Source organism: Carassius carassius, chromosome 10, assembly GCF_963082965.1.
Source record: "Carassius carassius chromosome 10, fCarCar2.1, whole genome shotgun sequence".
Taxonomy (NCBI): domain Eukaryota; kingdom Metazoa; phylum Chordata; class Actinopteri; order Cypriniformes; family Cyprinidae; genus Carassius; species Carassius carassius.
In genome coordinates, this window is record NC_081764.1 from 29,241,339 (window position 1) to 29,260,018 (window position 18,680).

Here is an 18,680-nt window from a genome sequence, read left to right on the forward strand (position 1 = left end):
AGACATTGATGCTTTGTTCTTACTTAAGCATTAAATTTATACCTCAGCGAAAGTGTCCAATAACAGCAGGGTTAGTATCTCACTAACCCTGCTGTTATTGCACACTTTCGCTGAGATAGTTAATGGATGATGATAGATGCAAAGATGTTCAAATTATACAGAACGCATATTTTCCAAGATGAAAAATTGTCAGCTTTATTATGAACAACATTCCAGAGTTTAACAAGTGAAATACCTGCTAGAATTATTTTATTATTTTTGTATGTTTATTTACACATATATCTGAGATCTGAACGCTGACAGCAGAGACTACTCTTCAGAAATCAACAACATCCATTTTTAATCGACTGAGTTCTGATATGATTCAGATGATAACTTATTACATACTAAATCTGATGATGTTGAATGTAAAATGAATATCCTATTTAGGTTTTGGAGGCAGTGCAGACTACCAGGGTTAGTAAGTTTTTTTTTTTCTTGAGCCTGACAAGAAAAGAGGGAAGATTTTCCTCTGCTGTGTATCTATTATGGCAAAAATAGTATATACATATTTAAAATGATACAGAATAATACATTTAAATCTTTAGTTACAAGTACAGTTATGAGCATTGTGACGGTTGTGATATTGCACAACTATTTGTTGGAAAAGTGCAGAATACTTTGTACAGAACACTGAACTGGTTGACAAAACTTAAAGAAAAATAATTAATGTGCAACGACTAATATATGCAAAAAACAATTGAGACACTTAGGGAAAAAAAAAGAAAAAAAAAAACCTTTCCAAAAATAAAATCTCAGTAAAAGAAAATATACACAGTGTGCAAATGACTTGGCATAGACAGACAGGGAAAAAGGGAGAGCCCCATTTAAAAACAGTCCGTTGCGCGTAATGGAGCATGTTGATGAGAAAGGACTACGTTAACATCCATACACATCCACACGTAATTCACTGACAAGTTCACCTTAGTTTCCTCTCTATACAACACAATCTTTTTTTCATTATTAGCAATATAATATATTTTCTTGAGCTTCCTTTTATTACATTTATTTTTTGACCATATTGACTATGGGAGGTGATATCGCACCATTTTTTTTTGCAGCGTGCATCTTTAATCCTCAACTATATGGTGGCAGGGGAAAGGGCTGTGACTTCCTGTTCTGACTGACCAACAGTAGCTTAACAGGAGGTTGAGTGGCATGTCTTGGCATGCTTTCCGAGAGTAGGCTGGTAAATGTGAGTAGTGGTTTATTCCGAGGCGTTGAGGGGGCATGGCTTTACCGAGTTGAAGAAAGCACGTGACCCGGAACCCAGCCCTCTGCAGCAGGCGATTGGCTGTTTGCAGGTCGGTAAACCAGGCACATGTTCTGCTGATTGGACGCCAGGATCTGTACCTTCTCACCAACCACCACACAGATCTCGTCCTCCTTCACAGCGTTGTAATGCTGCGTCACTAGCACCAATGACAGGCCGTTACACTCCCCCTCATCCAACTCCTGGAAACACAAAAACCATGAGACCAAACATTCTGATAAAGAATATACATGGGTTGAAAAGATCACTTTTAATCCATTTTCTTTTAAAATGAACCAATACTTGTTCTTAAATCCCCAAAATAAATATTTTATCTGTGCTGTTTTCAGCTGATGCACGAATAAAACTTAACTAAACATTATTTGTAGCCCACCTCTCATCCAATATAATAATACACAAAAGGATTTGTACTCTTACTTTTGATATGAGACAAAGTCTCAGCTTTCAAATTCTGTCAATTTTATAATGAAATCCAAACAATACAGTTTTGGCGCACTTTAATGTGGTGAAAGATTGTTGTAAAATGTACAGATACCGTACAATTTACAGAAATGTAATCTCTTAATCAGGTTTAACTGAAATAGATGTCAATTAAACAGTATGTAAACAATGTCACATACTTTACATTTACCTCAGAAATGCCAGTGTCCATATCTAGCTCTAGAAAGAGAATTTTGCTGAACATGCATATTACATATTCATTTTAGTTCTAATTAACCTGTTCTTCAATATTTAATCTATGTTTAAAATAAATATTACATAATAGATAATAAAATATTACATCTAGCCTGTTCATATTACAAAAACCTTAAATGTTTATATTACTAAAAATTAATTGGAGTAGAGACATCTGTCTATATTCAAATCAGTTGTTAATTTGAATTATTCTTACAGATTATAGTAATTTAGAGATTTTTTTCATACGGTCGAATACTTCTTACAAATCAGGACAAAGCTTCACACGGTTCCTCACTGTTAACCTTGAGCTGGCATGATAAATAAATAGCTGGGTGAAAAGCTTGGACATTGAAAAATAAAAAGTAACAAGCAGCTCCTTCAGTCTGATATTCAGTGACGGTGTGATTAGGGACACAGAAAAAAAGCAGGGTGTGCCAAGGCCAAGATACAAGCTCATCAGAGAGAGAGAGAGAGAGAGACTGCGGCGACTAAAAAGAGAACAAGAAAGACAGAAAGCCAGAACAGAAGTAAGAGACCCTGCAGAGAGAAGAAACAGGTACGAGACACGGGGGCAGAGCTGGAAAACTAGGCCATTCCCCCCACTAAGAATAACTAGCAGCACCTCTCCTCCCCTCAAACACAATTAGACTGGAACTTCACAGCACTGCAGCAGACACATCCAGTTCAGCAAGGAGATGCATGCACAGACTGCAGCGACTAGTGTAGTGTGAACCAATTACGTTTAATTACATATATATGCCCTTGATGAGATGCTAAATTAAAATGTTCTGGGTAACTAATTGATTTAGTTGGATTACACAATGCTGTTTAAGCACAGAATGCTATTGATATAATTAGTCTCCTGTCTAGTGAGAATAGTTAGATGCAGGGCTTTTAAACTCTTTTTCAGCTGTCACAACTGTTTTCAACACTGAAGACTAGAGCAATGGCTGCTGATAATTTAGCTTTGCATCACAGGAATGAATTGCATTTTGAACTGTATTAAAATGTAAAACAGTTATTTTAAATTGTAATAACATTTCACAGCATTACTGTTTTTACTGTTGATCAAATAAATGCTGTCCTAGTGAGCATAATAATTTTTTTTTCTTTGATTCCTACCATCATATTGGAATTTACCTACAATCAGAGCAATCCAAGCTTGAAGTACTGTTTTAAGTTTTATCAATCATAATCATAACAACTGTAAATCATAACATCTAAAGCCACATCTATCTATTCAATGTTTTCGTCAATGTCTCATCTTCACTTGCAGCCTTTACTTCAGCAATTATTGATATGTGAGAAATTTGATTAATTGTTATAGCCTATATAATGTTTTTTTTCCTCCAGAAAATGTATAAAATATTGTTACCTGATTGACATTCCTAGTTAATAATTGATGTGACATTTATGTAACATTTGGATCATGCTCACCTCCTCTACATGCTTATTGGGCTTGTGTGTGGGGCTTCCATTGGGGGCGGTGTTGGGTTTGAGGGGGGTGGAGGGATGAGAGGATGAGGAACGGCTGCTATTGGACAGCTGCCTCGTCAAAGAACCTCCACTTTCTTTTTTTTGGCTTTTCTGAGGGTTCTGGAGAGCTGATGAAAAACAGACGAGGAGCAGGTTATGAATGAACCAGCAGCTGAAGATACCAACTGCCACATTCCTTAACTCTTTCATAATGCGCTCACCCGTGAGGAAGTTGATCTGCATGTCCAGCAGTTCTCGGATGCTTTGGACCCACTCTTTCTTGATGTCGATGTTAGCGGCCTGTAGTGTCAGTCGTTCAGATGAGCCATGACATGACAGCACAAACTTACAGGGGTCGCTGTCCACATGTTCCTCCATGCTCAGGTAGCTCACCTGCACAGGTCAACACACAAATAAGACTTTATTTTTCATGTTGGGTATTTCGTTTTTTACCAGACTTGAATCAACTTGTGCTGAATGTACCTTAATGCTCTTTTTAAACTGGTAACCTGGTGTTGACGAGCCCTTCCGAAGCAGCTCACTGAAGATGACGATCTGTTCGAAGAGGAACACTCTGCGCTCTTTACTGCGGGACAGAACGCCAGAGTCCTGCTCTGTCACAAAGAACGTGTCCTGCTGCAATAACTTTCCCTGAGCTGTCAACTTCCCCTGTGCAAACAAACATAAGCAATCCTAAGTAATCATCAAAGCACTGATAAATACATCTGCTCCTTTTCATCACCTGATATTTCAAGAAAGTCAAGGTCATGTACTTCTATTAAATGTGATTTTCCAGCACTGCATGTCAGACTAACTGCCTGAATATTTGAAAGCAGATTTGGTTGTAGAATGGTGTGTGTACGTGTGTATTTTTCAGGACTTTCCCTCTTGACACACAAAATACCTGCATTTTTCAGTGTCAACTATTTTGAATTTAATTAGTTTGTTAGTCCATTATGTCAAACTTGCATCTAATTGGTCCATTGTTAGTGAACATTCCAGTTAAGACAAATTTAAGCTAAACTTTTACACTTTCAGTATAAACCTAATGTGTTAGCATAATGATATAACTCTTATTAAACTAATAGATGTGTCATGTTGCTTTGAGAAATTATCTGTCAGTATAATTTTAAATTGGCACTTACTGCTTCTGGCAGTCAACTAAATGTAACTTACTTTTGTGACTACATTTGTAATTGTAATAGTTATATGTGACGAGTGGGGCGGGGCCAAGAGCCGTGGGAACAGGAGTGAGGCCAGTGGAGTGATTGGAAATGAGCGACACCTGCTCGACCCACCGGTCTCGAGTCCCACGGAGGAGATGGAGGGATATAAAACCAGAGTGACGACACTGACGGACGAGAGAGGCCCAGGCCTGGATTTTAGTTTGTGTTTTGGTTTTGATTTGTGCGCGTCAGTCTTCCGTGAGGGGCTGATGTGCTGTTTTGTCTTTATTTTGATTATTAAAACCTTATTTGATTGTCCGCCGGTTCCCGTGATCATGGAGTTTTAATCTTTACATTATAGTTACATTAAATAAAAATTTATTTTAATGTATGTTCCTCAAAGAGCTGAGTTTACCTCGTAGCCCTGCAGTCGTCCAAGATTCATCATGTCATTACATTGTTTGGGCACCAGGGACATCAGCTCAACTGCTTTCTGCAGGACAGAAATTAAAGACCAGCAATGTCAAAACATGACAGGACACTGAAGATAGAAGTGTATGTGGTGTATAGAATTTATATTTATTAATATATACTGAACAAAATTATAAATGCAACACCTTTGTTTTTGCTCCCATTTTTCATGAGTGAAGAAAAATCTGTATAAATCTGCGTTAGTGAGCACTTCTCTTTTGCCGAGATAATCCATCCATCTCACATATCCACCTGGCATATCAAGATGCTGATTAGACAGCATGATTATTGCACAGGTGTGCCCTAGGCTGGCCACAATGAAAGGCCACTCTAAATGCAGTTTTACTGTATTGGGGGGTCCGAAAACCAGTCAGTATCTGGTGTGACCACCATTTGCCTCACGCAGTGCATGCATCTCGTTCACATTGAATTGATCAGGTTGATGATTGTTGCCTGTGGAATGCTGATCCACTCCTCTTCAATGGCTGCGCGAAGTTGCTGGATATTGGTAGCAACGGGAAGATTCTGTCATATACGCTGATCCAGAGCATCCCAAACATGCTCAATGGGTTACATGTCCAGTAAGTATGCTTGCCATGCAAGAACTTGGATGGTTTCAGCTCCCAGGAATTCTATACAGATTCTTGCAACATGGGGCTGTGCATTATCATGCTGCAACATGAGGGGATGGTCGTGGATGAATGTCACAACAATGGGCCTAAGGATCTCATCATGGTATTTCTATGCATTCAAAATGCCATCAATAAAATGCACCTGTTCGTTGTCCATAACATACACCTGCCCATACCATAACCCCACCGCCACCACGGGCCACTCGATCCACAACGTTGACATCAGCAAACCGCTCTTTCACAAGACGCCATACACGCTGTCTGCAATCTGCCCTGTACAGTGAAAACTGTGATTCATCCGTGAAGAGAACACCTGTCCAAAGTGCCAGACGCCATCAAATGTGAGCATTTGCCCACTCACGTCAGTAACGATGACAAAATGCAGTCAGGTCGAGACCCCGATGAGGATGACAAGCATGCAGATGAGCATGGGGGGGGGGGGGGGGGGATCTTGTGCAGCGCCCCTGGTTGCAGCAGCTGTCTGGGTGGCTGGTCTCAATTGCAAGCTCCCTCAAAACTTGCAACATCTGTGGCAATGTGCTGTGTGATAAAACACGTTTTAGAGCCTTTTATTGTGGCCAGCCTAAGGCACACCTATGGAATAATCATGCTGTCTAATCAGCATCTTGATATGCCACACCTATGAGGTGGATGGCTTAACTCGGCAAAGGAGAAGTGCTCACTAACACAGATTTAGACAGATTTGTGAACAATATTTGAGAGAAATAGGCCTTTTGCGTACATAGAAAAGTCTTAGATCTTTGAGTTCAGCTCATGAAAAATGGGGGCAAAAACAAAGGTGTTGCGTTTATAATTCTGTCCAGTGTAGAATTGCTTTAGTGACCTACCTCTATCTCTTTACAGTCCAGACCTGCTTTAGTGCTGTACTTCAAAAAGTCCTTCAAATAACAAATAAACAAAGAAACTTAAAATAGGAGAATAACCTGAACATAAAGCATCACTCTCTCTCTCTCTCTCTCTCTCTCTCTCTCTCTCTCTCTCTCTCTCTCTCTAGATTTGGTTAAGGTTTAGCTTTCAGACGAATCCAATCAGAGTTATTAAAAAATATAATCCAAGCTTTATAATGGCAGTGAAAATGTGTTTTTTCCAATAGTCCAAAAGAAGTCCAATAAAGCATATCCATCCATCATAAAAAGTGTCAAAAGGGGTAAATAAAGGCCTCCTGTAGCGAATCGATGCGTTTTTTTGTAAGAATAATAAAACAAAAAAACTAATCTCTAGCTTCCGCTAACTGTTCCATGCACGTAGGATGTAGGCGTAGCGTAAGGAGGCTTTTATTTCACCCCTCAGAGCTGCGTGGGACACTTTTTATAATGGATTGGATACTCTTTATTGGACTTCTTTTGGACTATTAAAAAATAAATATAAACACTCACTGCCATTATAAAGCTTGGAAGAGACAGGATATTTTTTTATATAACTCAGACGACTGGATTCATCTGAAAGAAGAAAGTGATATACACCTAGGATGGCTTGACGGTAAGTAAATCATGGGATAATTTTCATTTTTGGGTGACCTATCCCTTTAATGCTTTCATTCAGCAAGGACTGAGTAAAGACTTTAACATTGTTAAAAAAATTTATTTTTCAGATAAACGCTGTCTTTGTATACATTAAAAAAATGCATCACAGTCTCCACAAAAACATTAAGCGGCACAACTGTTTTTGACACTGATAATAATAAGAAATGTTTCTTGAACAAATCAGCATTCTAGAATGATTTCTGAATGCTGAAACTTCAGCTTTGCCATCACAGGAATAAATTACAATTTTTAAATATATTAAAATAGAAATTAGTTTAAATTACACTGGTATTTCACAGTATTCCAGTTTGTAATATTACATCGTAATGGTATAATCATTGTGTAAATCAGCAGCCAATACCTTGAGCAGGAGCTGGTATTTGGTGATCCTCTGGATGGGTTTAATCAGGTAATCACTGATGGACAGTCTGGAGTTTACCTCCTGCTGCACCTCCTGAAAGAAATACCAACAACATCATCAGACAGAGCACTTTACTTTAGAGAAGATGTAACTGAGCTGCTCAAATAACACTCACCTCGAAGAATGCATCATATTCAGCCACGACAAACTCTGAGCAGGGCTTGTTCTGACAGTAGACGACATACATGTGTAACCTTCTCTCCTGGATAACAGAGAAATACAACAGAATTAATTTACTACAACACACACACACACACACACACACACACACACACACACACACACACACACACACACACACACACAGTTAATTTTGTTGAACTCACATGCTTGATAAAGAGCTCAGCCAGTCTGTCTTGGTCCTGCAGACATTTGTCTAGTTCACAGAGGAAGAACCTTTAAAAATAAGAACAGAAAACATTTTGTTTAACTGAACCAAATTGGATTCCAATCTGAAATTCAGTCCATTTCCTTCTTTAGTGTGCTGTTGCTTATGTCAACCAGGAAATTGTGTGTACATGTTTTGCATGCTGATTATTTTGATGGTATCAAAAATGACAAACTGTTGCATGAAAAGTGGGTGAAAGACTGCATGGCATTGTGAAGTCAATATACACTAAACCACCATTCCAAAGTCTGGGATCTGTAATTTGTTTTAATGTTGTTGAAAAAACAGTAAAACAGTAATAATGTGAAATATTTATGAAAACAATTGAATATAAATATGTTCTATTCTATTTAAAATGTAAAACCTTATTATTATCAATGTTGAAAACTGTTGTGCGTATTCATATTTTTGTGGAAAGCTTTTTACATATTTTTCAGGGTTCTTTGAGGTTTGACCCCAAACTTTTTAACGGTAGCATACGTAAATCTGTTTTTGCTGTGCGAATGTCACACTCAGCAAAAATGATTCATTTGGAATTTTTATGAGAATGTTAATTTTTTTTTTCTGTTAGTTCCTATTAAGTAACACGACTTTACTAATCATTCAAAGGCACTGAGTGCCCTTATTAAATTAAGTTCTTAGTGTTTGACCAGCTGTGAAAATAATTCCAAGTCAAACATTAAGTTTACTTTAAGAATATTTGAATTCCAACAGCTTTTTCTGACAGCATGAAAAAGAGATGTGGTTTACTCTTTATGCCAGTCGTAGATTTGATGAATGTTCCCGAATACGATCTTATCTTTCCCCGTCATGTCCTCCGGAACACCTTTTTCCCCAATCCTTTTCATAAAGCCCTAGGAAAAAATAGGAAAACAGACATTTGGAAACCCTACTTCATAATAAAGGCTCCTTAATGGTTCTTTGTGGCACCTGAGGTCAGGAAAATCTTATAATTAACCATTTTGCACTGTATATAATTCTCTGGAGTACAGAAAAAAGTTTGATGTCACATTATACTCTACGTTCTTCAGATCACTGTTTAATTTCTGTCCAATAACTTTTATAAATCTGTAATGTGATACAGAAAACATATACCTATAACATACCTCCACAATGACACCCAGATCCTTCACATAGTCCCTCTCTGTCTGCACCATTTCATTTAACACAAACCTGTGGACAGGGGATATACAAGAGATATTGAAACACACTAGCATACTAAGATTTGAAGATTTATTTGTTGTTGAATTCAAGCTACATCTAAATATTGTAGAAACTTAATTTTCTGTAAAGTTGCTTTGCAATGATTTGTATCGTAAAAAGCTCTATACAAATAAACTTAAATTGAATTCAGCAGTTTCTCTTCTCGTCATACACTCAGATGGGTGCTTACATTCGCCCTCTCATGGCCTTGTTCTTCTGCTCTGTTTCTGGGTCTCTGGGCGTCTGATCAGATGGTGTGATGCTACCCAAGACTGGGAAAGAGCCGGGCTCTGGAGTCTGAAAGTGAGATAGAGATAGAGCAATAAGATTCAAAACTGAAAGGGAAACAATAGGTAAAAGGTGTTTAAGCAATAGCTAAAAATGTTGTCATCATTTACTCATCTTCATGTCATTTCAAACCTGACTTACTGAACAGAACATTCTAACTGGTTTGGCAAACTGAATCAAATGATTTACTTAAAAGATCTGAAAAAACGTCATTGGTTGTCTGAAGAATGTGAAGGAAGTGTGAATTGATGGATGATAAGCTAATAATTAATAAAATAATAAAAATGTAACGTTAAAATAAATACTTTTTAGAACTAAACACATTCAAAATAAAACGCTTACTAACAAGATGACATATTTTATTCGTTTACCTTCATCTCATGTGGCCATTAACGAATATCAGAGAACTGTGAATGTGCAAATTTACTGTTGAATTATTGAAATATTAACTTAAAATTTCAGGTGGTACTTAATAATTTAGGTCAAATGGGTTTGACTGATAAAACAGTCAGAGAATGCTTGGTTTAGAACAATATGAAGGTGAGTAAATGATGACAACATTTTCATCATTTTTTTTCATGAACTTAAATAGGGTCATCAGATGCCCATTTTCCACAAGTTGATATGATTCTTTAGGGTCTTAATGAAAAGTAAAAATTTCTCAATGGTAGTGTAAAAACACCCTTTTTACCCTGTTAAAAACAGCTCTTTTCATAGCAAGCCGTTTTGTAGCATTTTCCTTTAAATGTTACGAACTCTGCTGACCCCGCCCCTCTCTTCAGAGCTGCTCTCTGAGGGACTGTTTACTTTAGCCACATTGATTGTGAAACTTGCAAATTAGCACATTATTAGGAAAGGCAATTTGCAAAGATTCATTAAAAAAACTTAGGGTGCTTTCACACCTGGCTGCTGTTTCGGAAACTGGTTCATTTCCCCACTTAGCTTAGTTCCGCGCCAAAACAATCAGTCCGAGATCGTCTGAACAAGGTGGGCTCGGCTCGATTGAAAACGAACTCTGGAGCGGTTCGGTTGTAGTGAGAAAGAAATCCGATCCAACGGACCAACGACCCAGGCTATATCACAGTGTATAATGGGTAATTACGCAAGTTTCGTGAAAAACAGTATACGATGTCTGTGGAGACGATGTCATTCTCTTCAGAAAAAAACGTAATCCACTGCGTCTTTAGCAGCTCAGATCTCTGGAGTAAACGACAACTGCTATGTTTATTATTACATCCAAACAACAGAACATCTCAATCGCTTAAGAGTCATTCTTGTCTACATCTGCTCCGGCGGTGAAACAATGGTGGACTGATGACAGTCACTCAGGGCGGGTCTAAGGTAAGACACCAGTCCAGTCTGTGCTGAAACACTACTGTCAATCAAACTATTGTGGGAGGGGCCTGTCTGTGTGACATCACAAAAACAGGCATATGAGATCGGCTCAAATTGAGAAAGGGGAAATGATTTAAAAAGATAAAAAAAAAATATCATTAAAGGGTGGTTGTGTACACACTGTCAACAAACATTTCAGTTCAAACTACTTGTAAAAGTGCATGTAGCATCTGATGACCACTTTAACAAACAGGATGAGGGATGCAGAGTCAAAAAAGGAAAAGGAAAAGGGCAAAACAAAAATACAAATGAAAGAAAGTCTGTGTTTCACCTCCTCCTGAGCAGAGGGGTCCTTGATGATCTCCATGGGGGGAGGCAGGGGTGTGTGTGGTTCGTCCTCAGCCTCCTCCTCTCCTCCGCTGTTCACTCCTCGTCTTCCTCTCTTTGGAGAAACAGAAAAAACGTCACACCCATTTCAATGGATTCATTAAAACCCACCACTGAAGTTCTGGAAGGAATCTATCATTCATAACCTCCAACAGTAAGCACACTTCTCATCAAACATGCATTTGTACAGGAAGCTCTTTTACATTTAAATGCTTGAGCAGACTGAAATAAGTGATTTTGGGTGTAGTCCCAGATTAAAAGGAGCATGCATTTCTACACATTGTTTATTATCAAATTGAGTTATTATCACAATGCTGGAATGCTGAAATGTTGCCATCTAATGCAAGCATGTTTCCTACATAGTTAATGGTTAATTGTTGTACCTCTTCGGTGCTGTCTTGGTGTGCCTGTCCCAATTCGACACTCTTCCGGCCGTCTCGTTTACGTTGTTTGTTGTTGGGTTTTTTGGAATTAGTGTTGTCACCCTTGCCGTGGCTGAGACGTCGTACGGGGCTGGTGAGCCATTTTTTTAAGGTGTTTCCTGTAGTTCCAGTGCGTTTAGGTCCCGGAGAACTGGTTGGCAATGATGTCACCGATGTCTGCGACTGCAACGATGCAGCAGACTCAGATTTGACCTCTGAACTTATCACAGGATAGTTTTCTGTTGAACAAAAAAGACAGAGAAATTACTTAAAGATAAAGAAATCTTACAATGGTAGTAACAGTGATTCATTTGTATTTATTTAGACTGTTATTTTCAGTTTAGTCAAGATAAAAAAAAGTGAAATGTTGGGAACTAGCTGAAATACAACATTTTATTTTCAAGTAATTTTTTGTTTATTTTATAAAATAACAAAAAGGTTTTCAAGGTTTTAGTTTTAAGACTTTTACATTTTTATAAATAATATTTTTTCTATTTAATTCTCTTTGAGGTTATTTAAAAAAATTAAATAAGCAAAGAACCTTGAAAAATGTAATATGGTTTTAAAAAAAAAATAGTGGTATTCATTATAAAGAAATCCTACATTGGAAAGATCAGACAACCAATTAAAGCAAACAATTAAATTCCAACATAACATAGAATTTAGAACTGGTATGTAATACACAATCTCAAAACATTTATATGACAACATAACCTCAGAAAATGTTCATATAACACAGAACTTTAAATTGTCCTTTTCCAAGCTCAGACCTTTGAAGAAAAAATCACTTCAGTTGAAACACCAAAACCCACAGAAACCAATCCAACAGCAAAAAGCCAAGAAACCCGAGCACAATGTGTTGGACATCAGCCTCTCTGGTGAGGTGGAAGGAAAAGCAGCTGTCTGGTCTATAGGTTATACGCAATTGTAGAGTGAAAAAACCAGCTTGACCTGATCTCAGCATAAAGGCTTTCTGAAACTCCACATAGCAGGACATCCCAACAAAGGGAAAGTACACAAACAAGGTACTGTGGAGTTCACAGCATGTGGAATTTACCAAAGCAAAAACATTTAAATTTTCCCTCAGATTGTAAAATCAAATATCTAGATATTTAACTTTTTAACTATCATACTCAAGTACATAACACTTCAACATAACGTGTGTTAGCATGAGACTGGTGTAATAGAGTTGCTTATAAGACTTGTCTGTGTTTAGATTTCTACTCATGGTTCGACTAGCTAAATAAGCAAACCCAGATACTTTCACTTGGTATCCAAGATATCAAAAATACATAACTATAGGCAAACTATAGGTGAGCTATGGCTCCTTGAATACAAAAAAAAAAAGTAGTTGACCTAGTTCTGCATCTTGTAATGTGGATCTTATTTAACGATCTGTAAATATAAATATTACATGTGTAAATTAATGGTATGGTATCCCTTTTCTAGAGTAATCATGGTAATTAAACAACAAAAATAATGCAAATTTCACAGTGATTTTGACAAACGTAACATTTTAAAAACCCAACGAATAGGCTATATGTTGCCTGTAAATAATTTTGGTGTCAGTCATTTTTTTTTTAAATATTAGAAATTAATACTTCTGATTTAGCAAGGATGCGTTAAATTGATAAGCACTGACAGAGAAGAATTCTAACACTAAAGATTACAAAGGATTTCTATTTCAAGTAAATGCTGTCCTTTTAAAACTTTTATTAATCTTTCTATCCAGTTATTCATTAAAAAACAAACCAAAACAAAAGAACTGAAAACATTTCTGAAGGACACTGAAAATTAGAGTAATGACGGAAAATTCAGCTGCGCCATCATAGTAATACATTTTAAAACATCTAATACCTATTTATGTTTAAAAAAAATCTATTTCTTCCTCAAAAAGACAACTGAGACAACTTTACAAACCAGGACACCAGTTCTCTGAAAGGAATTTGTGTAAGTGTTAAAAAGTAACTAAATTATGAGTGTTATGTTATCTGCTTTTGAACCCAGCAGTACCAACAGCTGCTAGTACTGTATGTGTATTACTGTAACTGTGTCTTATATTTGTTAAGAGCAAAGGGCTGAGTCAAAATCCGCGCTAATTAACATTGTCTATAGACATTGCTGCAAGTAACAAATAACCAAGAATATGGTTAGAGTCTGAGCCCAGATGAACACGCTGAAGTGTAATCATTAACTCACTGCTGGTTCAGACCATAGACTGTATGGTTCAGACACTGCAATACTGAGTTACCGCAGACATTGCGTAAATAACTTCCTATGGGGTGAGAATGCGACAAAGGTCACTTCCTTGTTATGCGCTCCTTGAAAGAGCCATTTACTCCCATGCACCCCTGAAACTGCCCCGCCGACACCCCTCTAAGGTATTCACCAATTGGATCTCGCTCTGCTTGTCCTGACAGCCTCAGGAAGGATCCTCGCTGACCACGTGCCGGGATAAAGCGCCTTTGTTAGAGTTATGCTTTATTTCCTCAAGTTCCACTGCTGTCATTAAAACAGGCACCTCATTGTCAAGCATTCCAGACATCTTCATACTGCTACTTTATTTAAATTTCTCTCTACAATATCAGAGGAGATACCAATCTGAAAAAAAACAGTCAGCCATTCTCATGTACACAATTTACTAAAGTAACATTCTATCCAGAACAAAAACAAGACAGGACTAGAAGTCCTGTAGAAAATGCAGGAAACATATTCTCTTTAGGGTCAGCAGCAGTACGTTGTGCCTGTTAACATTCATTAATGAGCTGTGAATGAGCATGAACTAACAACGAACGTCTGTATTTTCATTAACTAACATTAACAAAGATTAATAAATAACTGTACACGTCAGTCAATAAGTGTACTATAGAAGGTACTATAGCCTGTGAAATTGATCTGTCTACCAAGAGGTCCTTATCCTGAAAAAGACTGAAGACCCCTGACACTAATTCACACACTGAGTCACCAAAATGTGCCAAATCTTCAAAGAGCATGTTATTCTTCAAGAAAAAATGGGTAAGGGATGATCAAACAGAGCAGGGAACTTGATTTGAGCTTCAAAGCAGAGGGAACAGCAGACACATTGGTTTGTTGATGGAGAAATTAGGTTACAGGAAAACAGAGAAGCTTGAGGAAGCAGTATATTGCTCACACACACACACACACACACACACACATACACACACACACACACACACACACACACACAATACATATTCACAGACAGATACAGCATATTGATATTATCCTTTCAAAAGTAAAAAAAAAAAACAGTTGACATGAAAGATAGTAAAAAGGGTAACAGCTAAATTAATAGATTTATTCATTTCAAAAATATTATTTTTTATTATAACACTGCAACCTGACCACATGAGGTTGAACCAGAGAAAGCCAATTTTAAGGGTCAGATGGTAAAAAAAAAAGCTCCTTAAGGTGTTTCTGTAGTGCTACACATGGAACATGGCGCTAGCAACACCGAGGACATGGGTTCAATTCTTAGGTAACACATGGACTGATAAAATATATCCTCTAAATTCACTCTTATTTACTTTGAATGAAAGCATGCAACAACTGCACATTTTCACTTTTTAAAATGTAAATGCTTGTCAACCTCCAAAAGAACTCACTAAAGTGACAACACTGCTAAAATGATCAATGATCTTGCATTTAACAGCAAACCCTGTTGTCTGTAATAACCATCAGCTGAGTCACACAAAACACCCTTGGGCACATCTGAGATCTCCAGGATTCCGATCAGTGAACCGTTACATTAAATACCAGAGTTCAGATGAAAAGATGCACATGAAATTCCACCACCACACAAAACTCAATCATAATCATTAACCCGAACAGTTGGCAACACGAACAGACCCACATGCGAATGCATCTGCGTACATTCCAGCGTGTTGAGTTACGCACCTGTCCCACCACAACAGCGAATCTTTCCCAAAATCCAACTGAGACAAACTCCACAAGAGAAACACGACCTCCCGCTCCGCATGCTGCTCGCTCACTGTCTCATATGTGCGTCAGGTGACAGACAGAGGAGGAGAAACGGAGGACGGAATGGGAAGTGAAGGACTCCGCTTCAATACTGAAGCTCTGCTGGAAGTTCAGCGCTTCTCTTCACAATATAGGGGAGGGGCCAGGGGACACACACACACAAACACACACACTCAAAGGGATACAGGAAGGTTCACTGAATTCACACTGAGATCTGCTAAACCAGTATGCAAAAAAAGAAATCTCTCTCCACACAAGACTGGAGAAACAGGAGTCCCTGCTTTGAAATGGTTACAGAGAAAGACAAAGTACTATGGTGAGTGTATTTCACGTGGGTGTTTGTGTATATGTGTGTGTGTGAATCCTGAAATCAGCTATGTCTGCATGCTGCAGTGGCCCATTTTTAGAGGGTGTGTCTATATCACAAGATCTTCATCCCCACTTCAGTGGTTTCAAGAACACACACACACACACACACACACATCTAAGATATGCACACTAAAAGGCTCATTCTTGTGAGTAAAGACAGTCACGATAAGAACCAGAGATAAGGGTTAAGGGTCAACCTGACATTTCCTACAATAATGTTAAATGTTTATACTTGAAAAGATATATTCTGGCTCTATTCAATAGGCAGGACTGCTTTAGGTTTTTCACATGACACCTGAAGTAATGTGAGAATACAGAGCGGAACATGTCCCTGGAAAAACTTGTTATTTATTTGTTTACGGTTGCAGATCAGTGTTGCAACATGCCATAGCTCTCACTCTTTAACCAACAAATTTACATGACTTTTCCACTCATAAAGATTAAGAATTTTATCTGATGAAATATTTGATACACTGGATATAGGCATAACTAGAAAATGTATATTAATTACAAAATAGGATTTTATATATTTTATTAATTTAACCTTTCCAGGTCTAGAAAAGGTGTTGCATGTTGCACAGATTTTAATATCTGGACAGCCCATAGTATGAATCATTTTGTTTCAGGTTCTATCTGGCCTACTTGGAATTCTATTTCTACAATGTACAGGTTAACTATGTGACACCCAGCAGCGGAACATTTTAAAATTTAAGTTTCAAAAACATCAACATGACTGTCTAATAATAGGAGGACCGAAGATCCAATAACAGTACTTGGAAAAAAAAGCCCTGTTCCATGTTACTATACATCACTTTCTGTTTATTATCACTCTGTTGCATCAGATACAGAGCAGCACACACACCACTATCACCTACTCAAAATATAAAGACAAAAGTGTGAAGAGGCATAAAAAGAGAGGGGGAACAGATGGCAGACTCTTTAAGTGATATCACTGGAGAAATATTCCAGGTTAAAGCTCTATGAATGTGACAGTGCAGCTCAGCACAGTTCAGAAGTCATCTTGACCCGTCATCTTCTATTTATGTATTTTTCTTGAAACCTACCTGGAAAAGGTAGGCCAGCTCCCCCTTTCCTCTGTCTATTCTTGGATCCAGGCCTGAACAGTTAGGAGGTTGGGGTGTTGTGGTAGGGATGTTTAGAAATGTGTTCCTCTAAATACAGGAAGCGCAGTGCAAGGAGATAACAGGAAGTAAAGGGACTACAATACAGAGTGTTCCGTTTCAGACAGTATGGGGCCTTAAATGCATACACTGACACCACCCTGACCCCCCCAAAAAAGCAAAGCTACACCCTTATGGACATCACTTTGTCCCCTGAAAGCTCCTACCACAATAAAAGACCCTGTTATAGAAAGGTGAATTGAAAACTAAAATGTTTCCTTACGGATTCAGTGTGGATATATATTGTGTGAAACATTTCATGAGCCTGTGAGAGTCCCAGGATTGAAGCCCCACCAAACACATACACCAATCCCCCAAGCTGGATCAAAGCAGGACGCAAGCCTTTCATAGCATCACTAGCACCCTGTTAATTAACGATCAAACCCTATTTGTACCTCACCCAGCGAGAGCAGAACTGGCTCCCTGGAAGAAGCCAGAACACATGCTGTTCCGAGAGAGCCGTCGACACGTGTACAGTACAACAGCTTTAAGGTATAAGTCATTCAAAAGAAAATTTCTTGTCTCTATATACTAAATTATGATTTATTTGAAACCTGCTATTGAACAGAATGTGAAAGATGCTCTTTATTTAGCATGCAATATACATAGTGAGTAACTGGGGCTGTCGAAAATACTACAAATCAGTGGTTCTCAATCTTTTTGACGAAATATTTCTTTATCAATTATTAATGACTAATTATTAATTATCAAGAATAGCAATTATCAGAATTTAGATGACAGAATTTTATGTTTGATGACCTACTATTTCTGACAAAATGATTATTTTTGCAAGCAACAAACAGAAAACATTTCATTATTTTATGATACCGGTAATTGTTTTGCAACTGACTTAATTCTCAGGATAAAAGTATTAGCTTAAACAGCACAGCATGGTTCTAAAAGTCATGGATTCAAATCCCAGGGGATGGAATGTACACCTTGAATGCAATGTAAGTTGCTTTGGATAAATGCATCAGTCAAAACAGGGATGAGCACAAATAAATGAAAAACATCTTGATGCAAATGACAAAGAATGTACTGTATCAAAAAATTTATATGAAAGTGAAACGTGATCTGTGTTTGTGATCAGCGAACATTTGTGTGGGTGTGACTAACCTTTCCCGGGTGGGAAAAAGCAGTCCATGTCGACACTACTGCGAGAGTGAGACACAGACAGGGTACTGCTGGGAACCAGACCCTCCTGAGGGGGCGAGTGTTCGGTGGTCCGCACCAGACACCAGCCGGGCCGCTCTCCAGACCTCTCCAACAGCTCGACGGTCTGACCCGACTGAATGCTCAACTCACCCACTGATCCTGCAACAAAGTCCTGCAGAACCACAGTCTGCTCACAGCCACCCGACAGCTACGGAGAAAAAAAGAGAAACTGGTTTATCTATATATATCT

At 38.0% G+C, this 18,680-nt stretch overlaps 1 protein-coding gene across 1 annotated transcript; it reads right to left on the minus strand.

Annotated features, from left to right (window-relative positions):
• Nucleotides 1-169: 169 nt before the first annotated feature.
• LOC132152117 (kalirin-like) lies at nucleotides 170-15,797 on the minus strand. The gene is made up of 15 exons (XM_059560827.1): nucleotides 15,642-15,797; nucleotides 11,685-11,962; nucleotides 11,246-11,356; nucleotides 9,482-9,588; nucleotides 9,195-9,261; nucleotides 8,839-8,942; nucleotides 8,027-8,096; nucleotides 7,816-7,902; nucleotides 7,641-7,733; nucleotides 6,584-6,634; nucleotides 5,048-5,125; nucleotides 3,950-4,135; nucleotides 3,688-3,859; nucleotides 3,428-3,594; nucleotides 170-1,494 (listed from the first exon to the last, which is right to left on the minus strand). The coding sequence occupies exons 1-15, from the start codon at nucleotides 15,721-15,723 to the stop codon at nucleotides 1,276-1,278; spliced, it is 1,872 nt and encodes a 623-aa protein (XP_059416810.1). The 5' UTR covers nucleotides 15,724-15,797; the 3' UTR covers nucleotides 170-1,275.
• Between the last annotated feature and the right edge of the window lie 2,883 nt (nucleotides 15,798-18,680).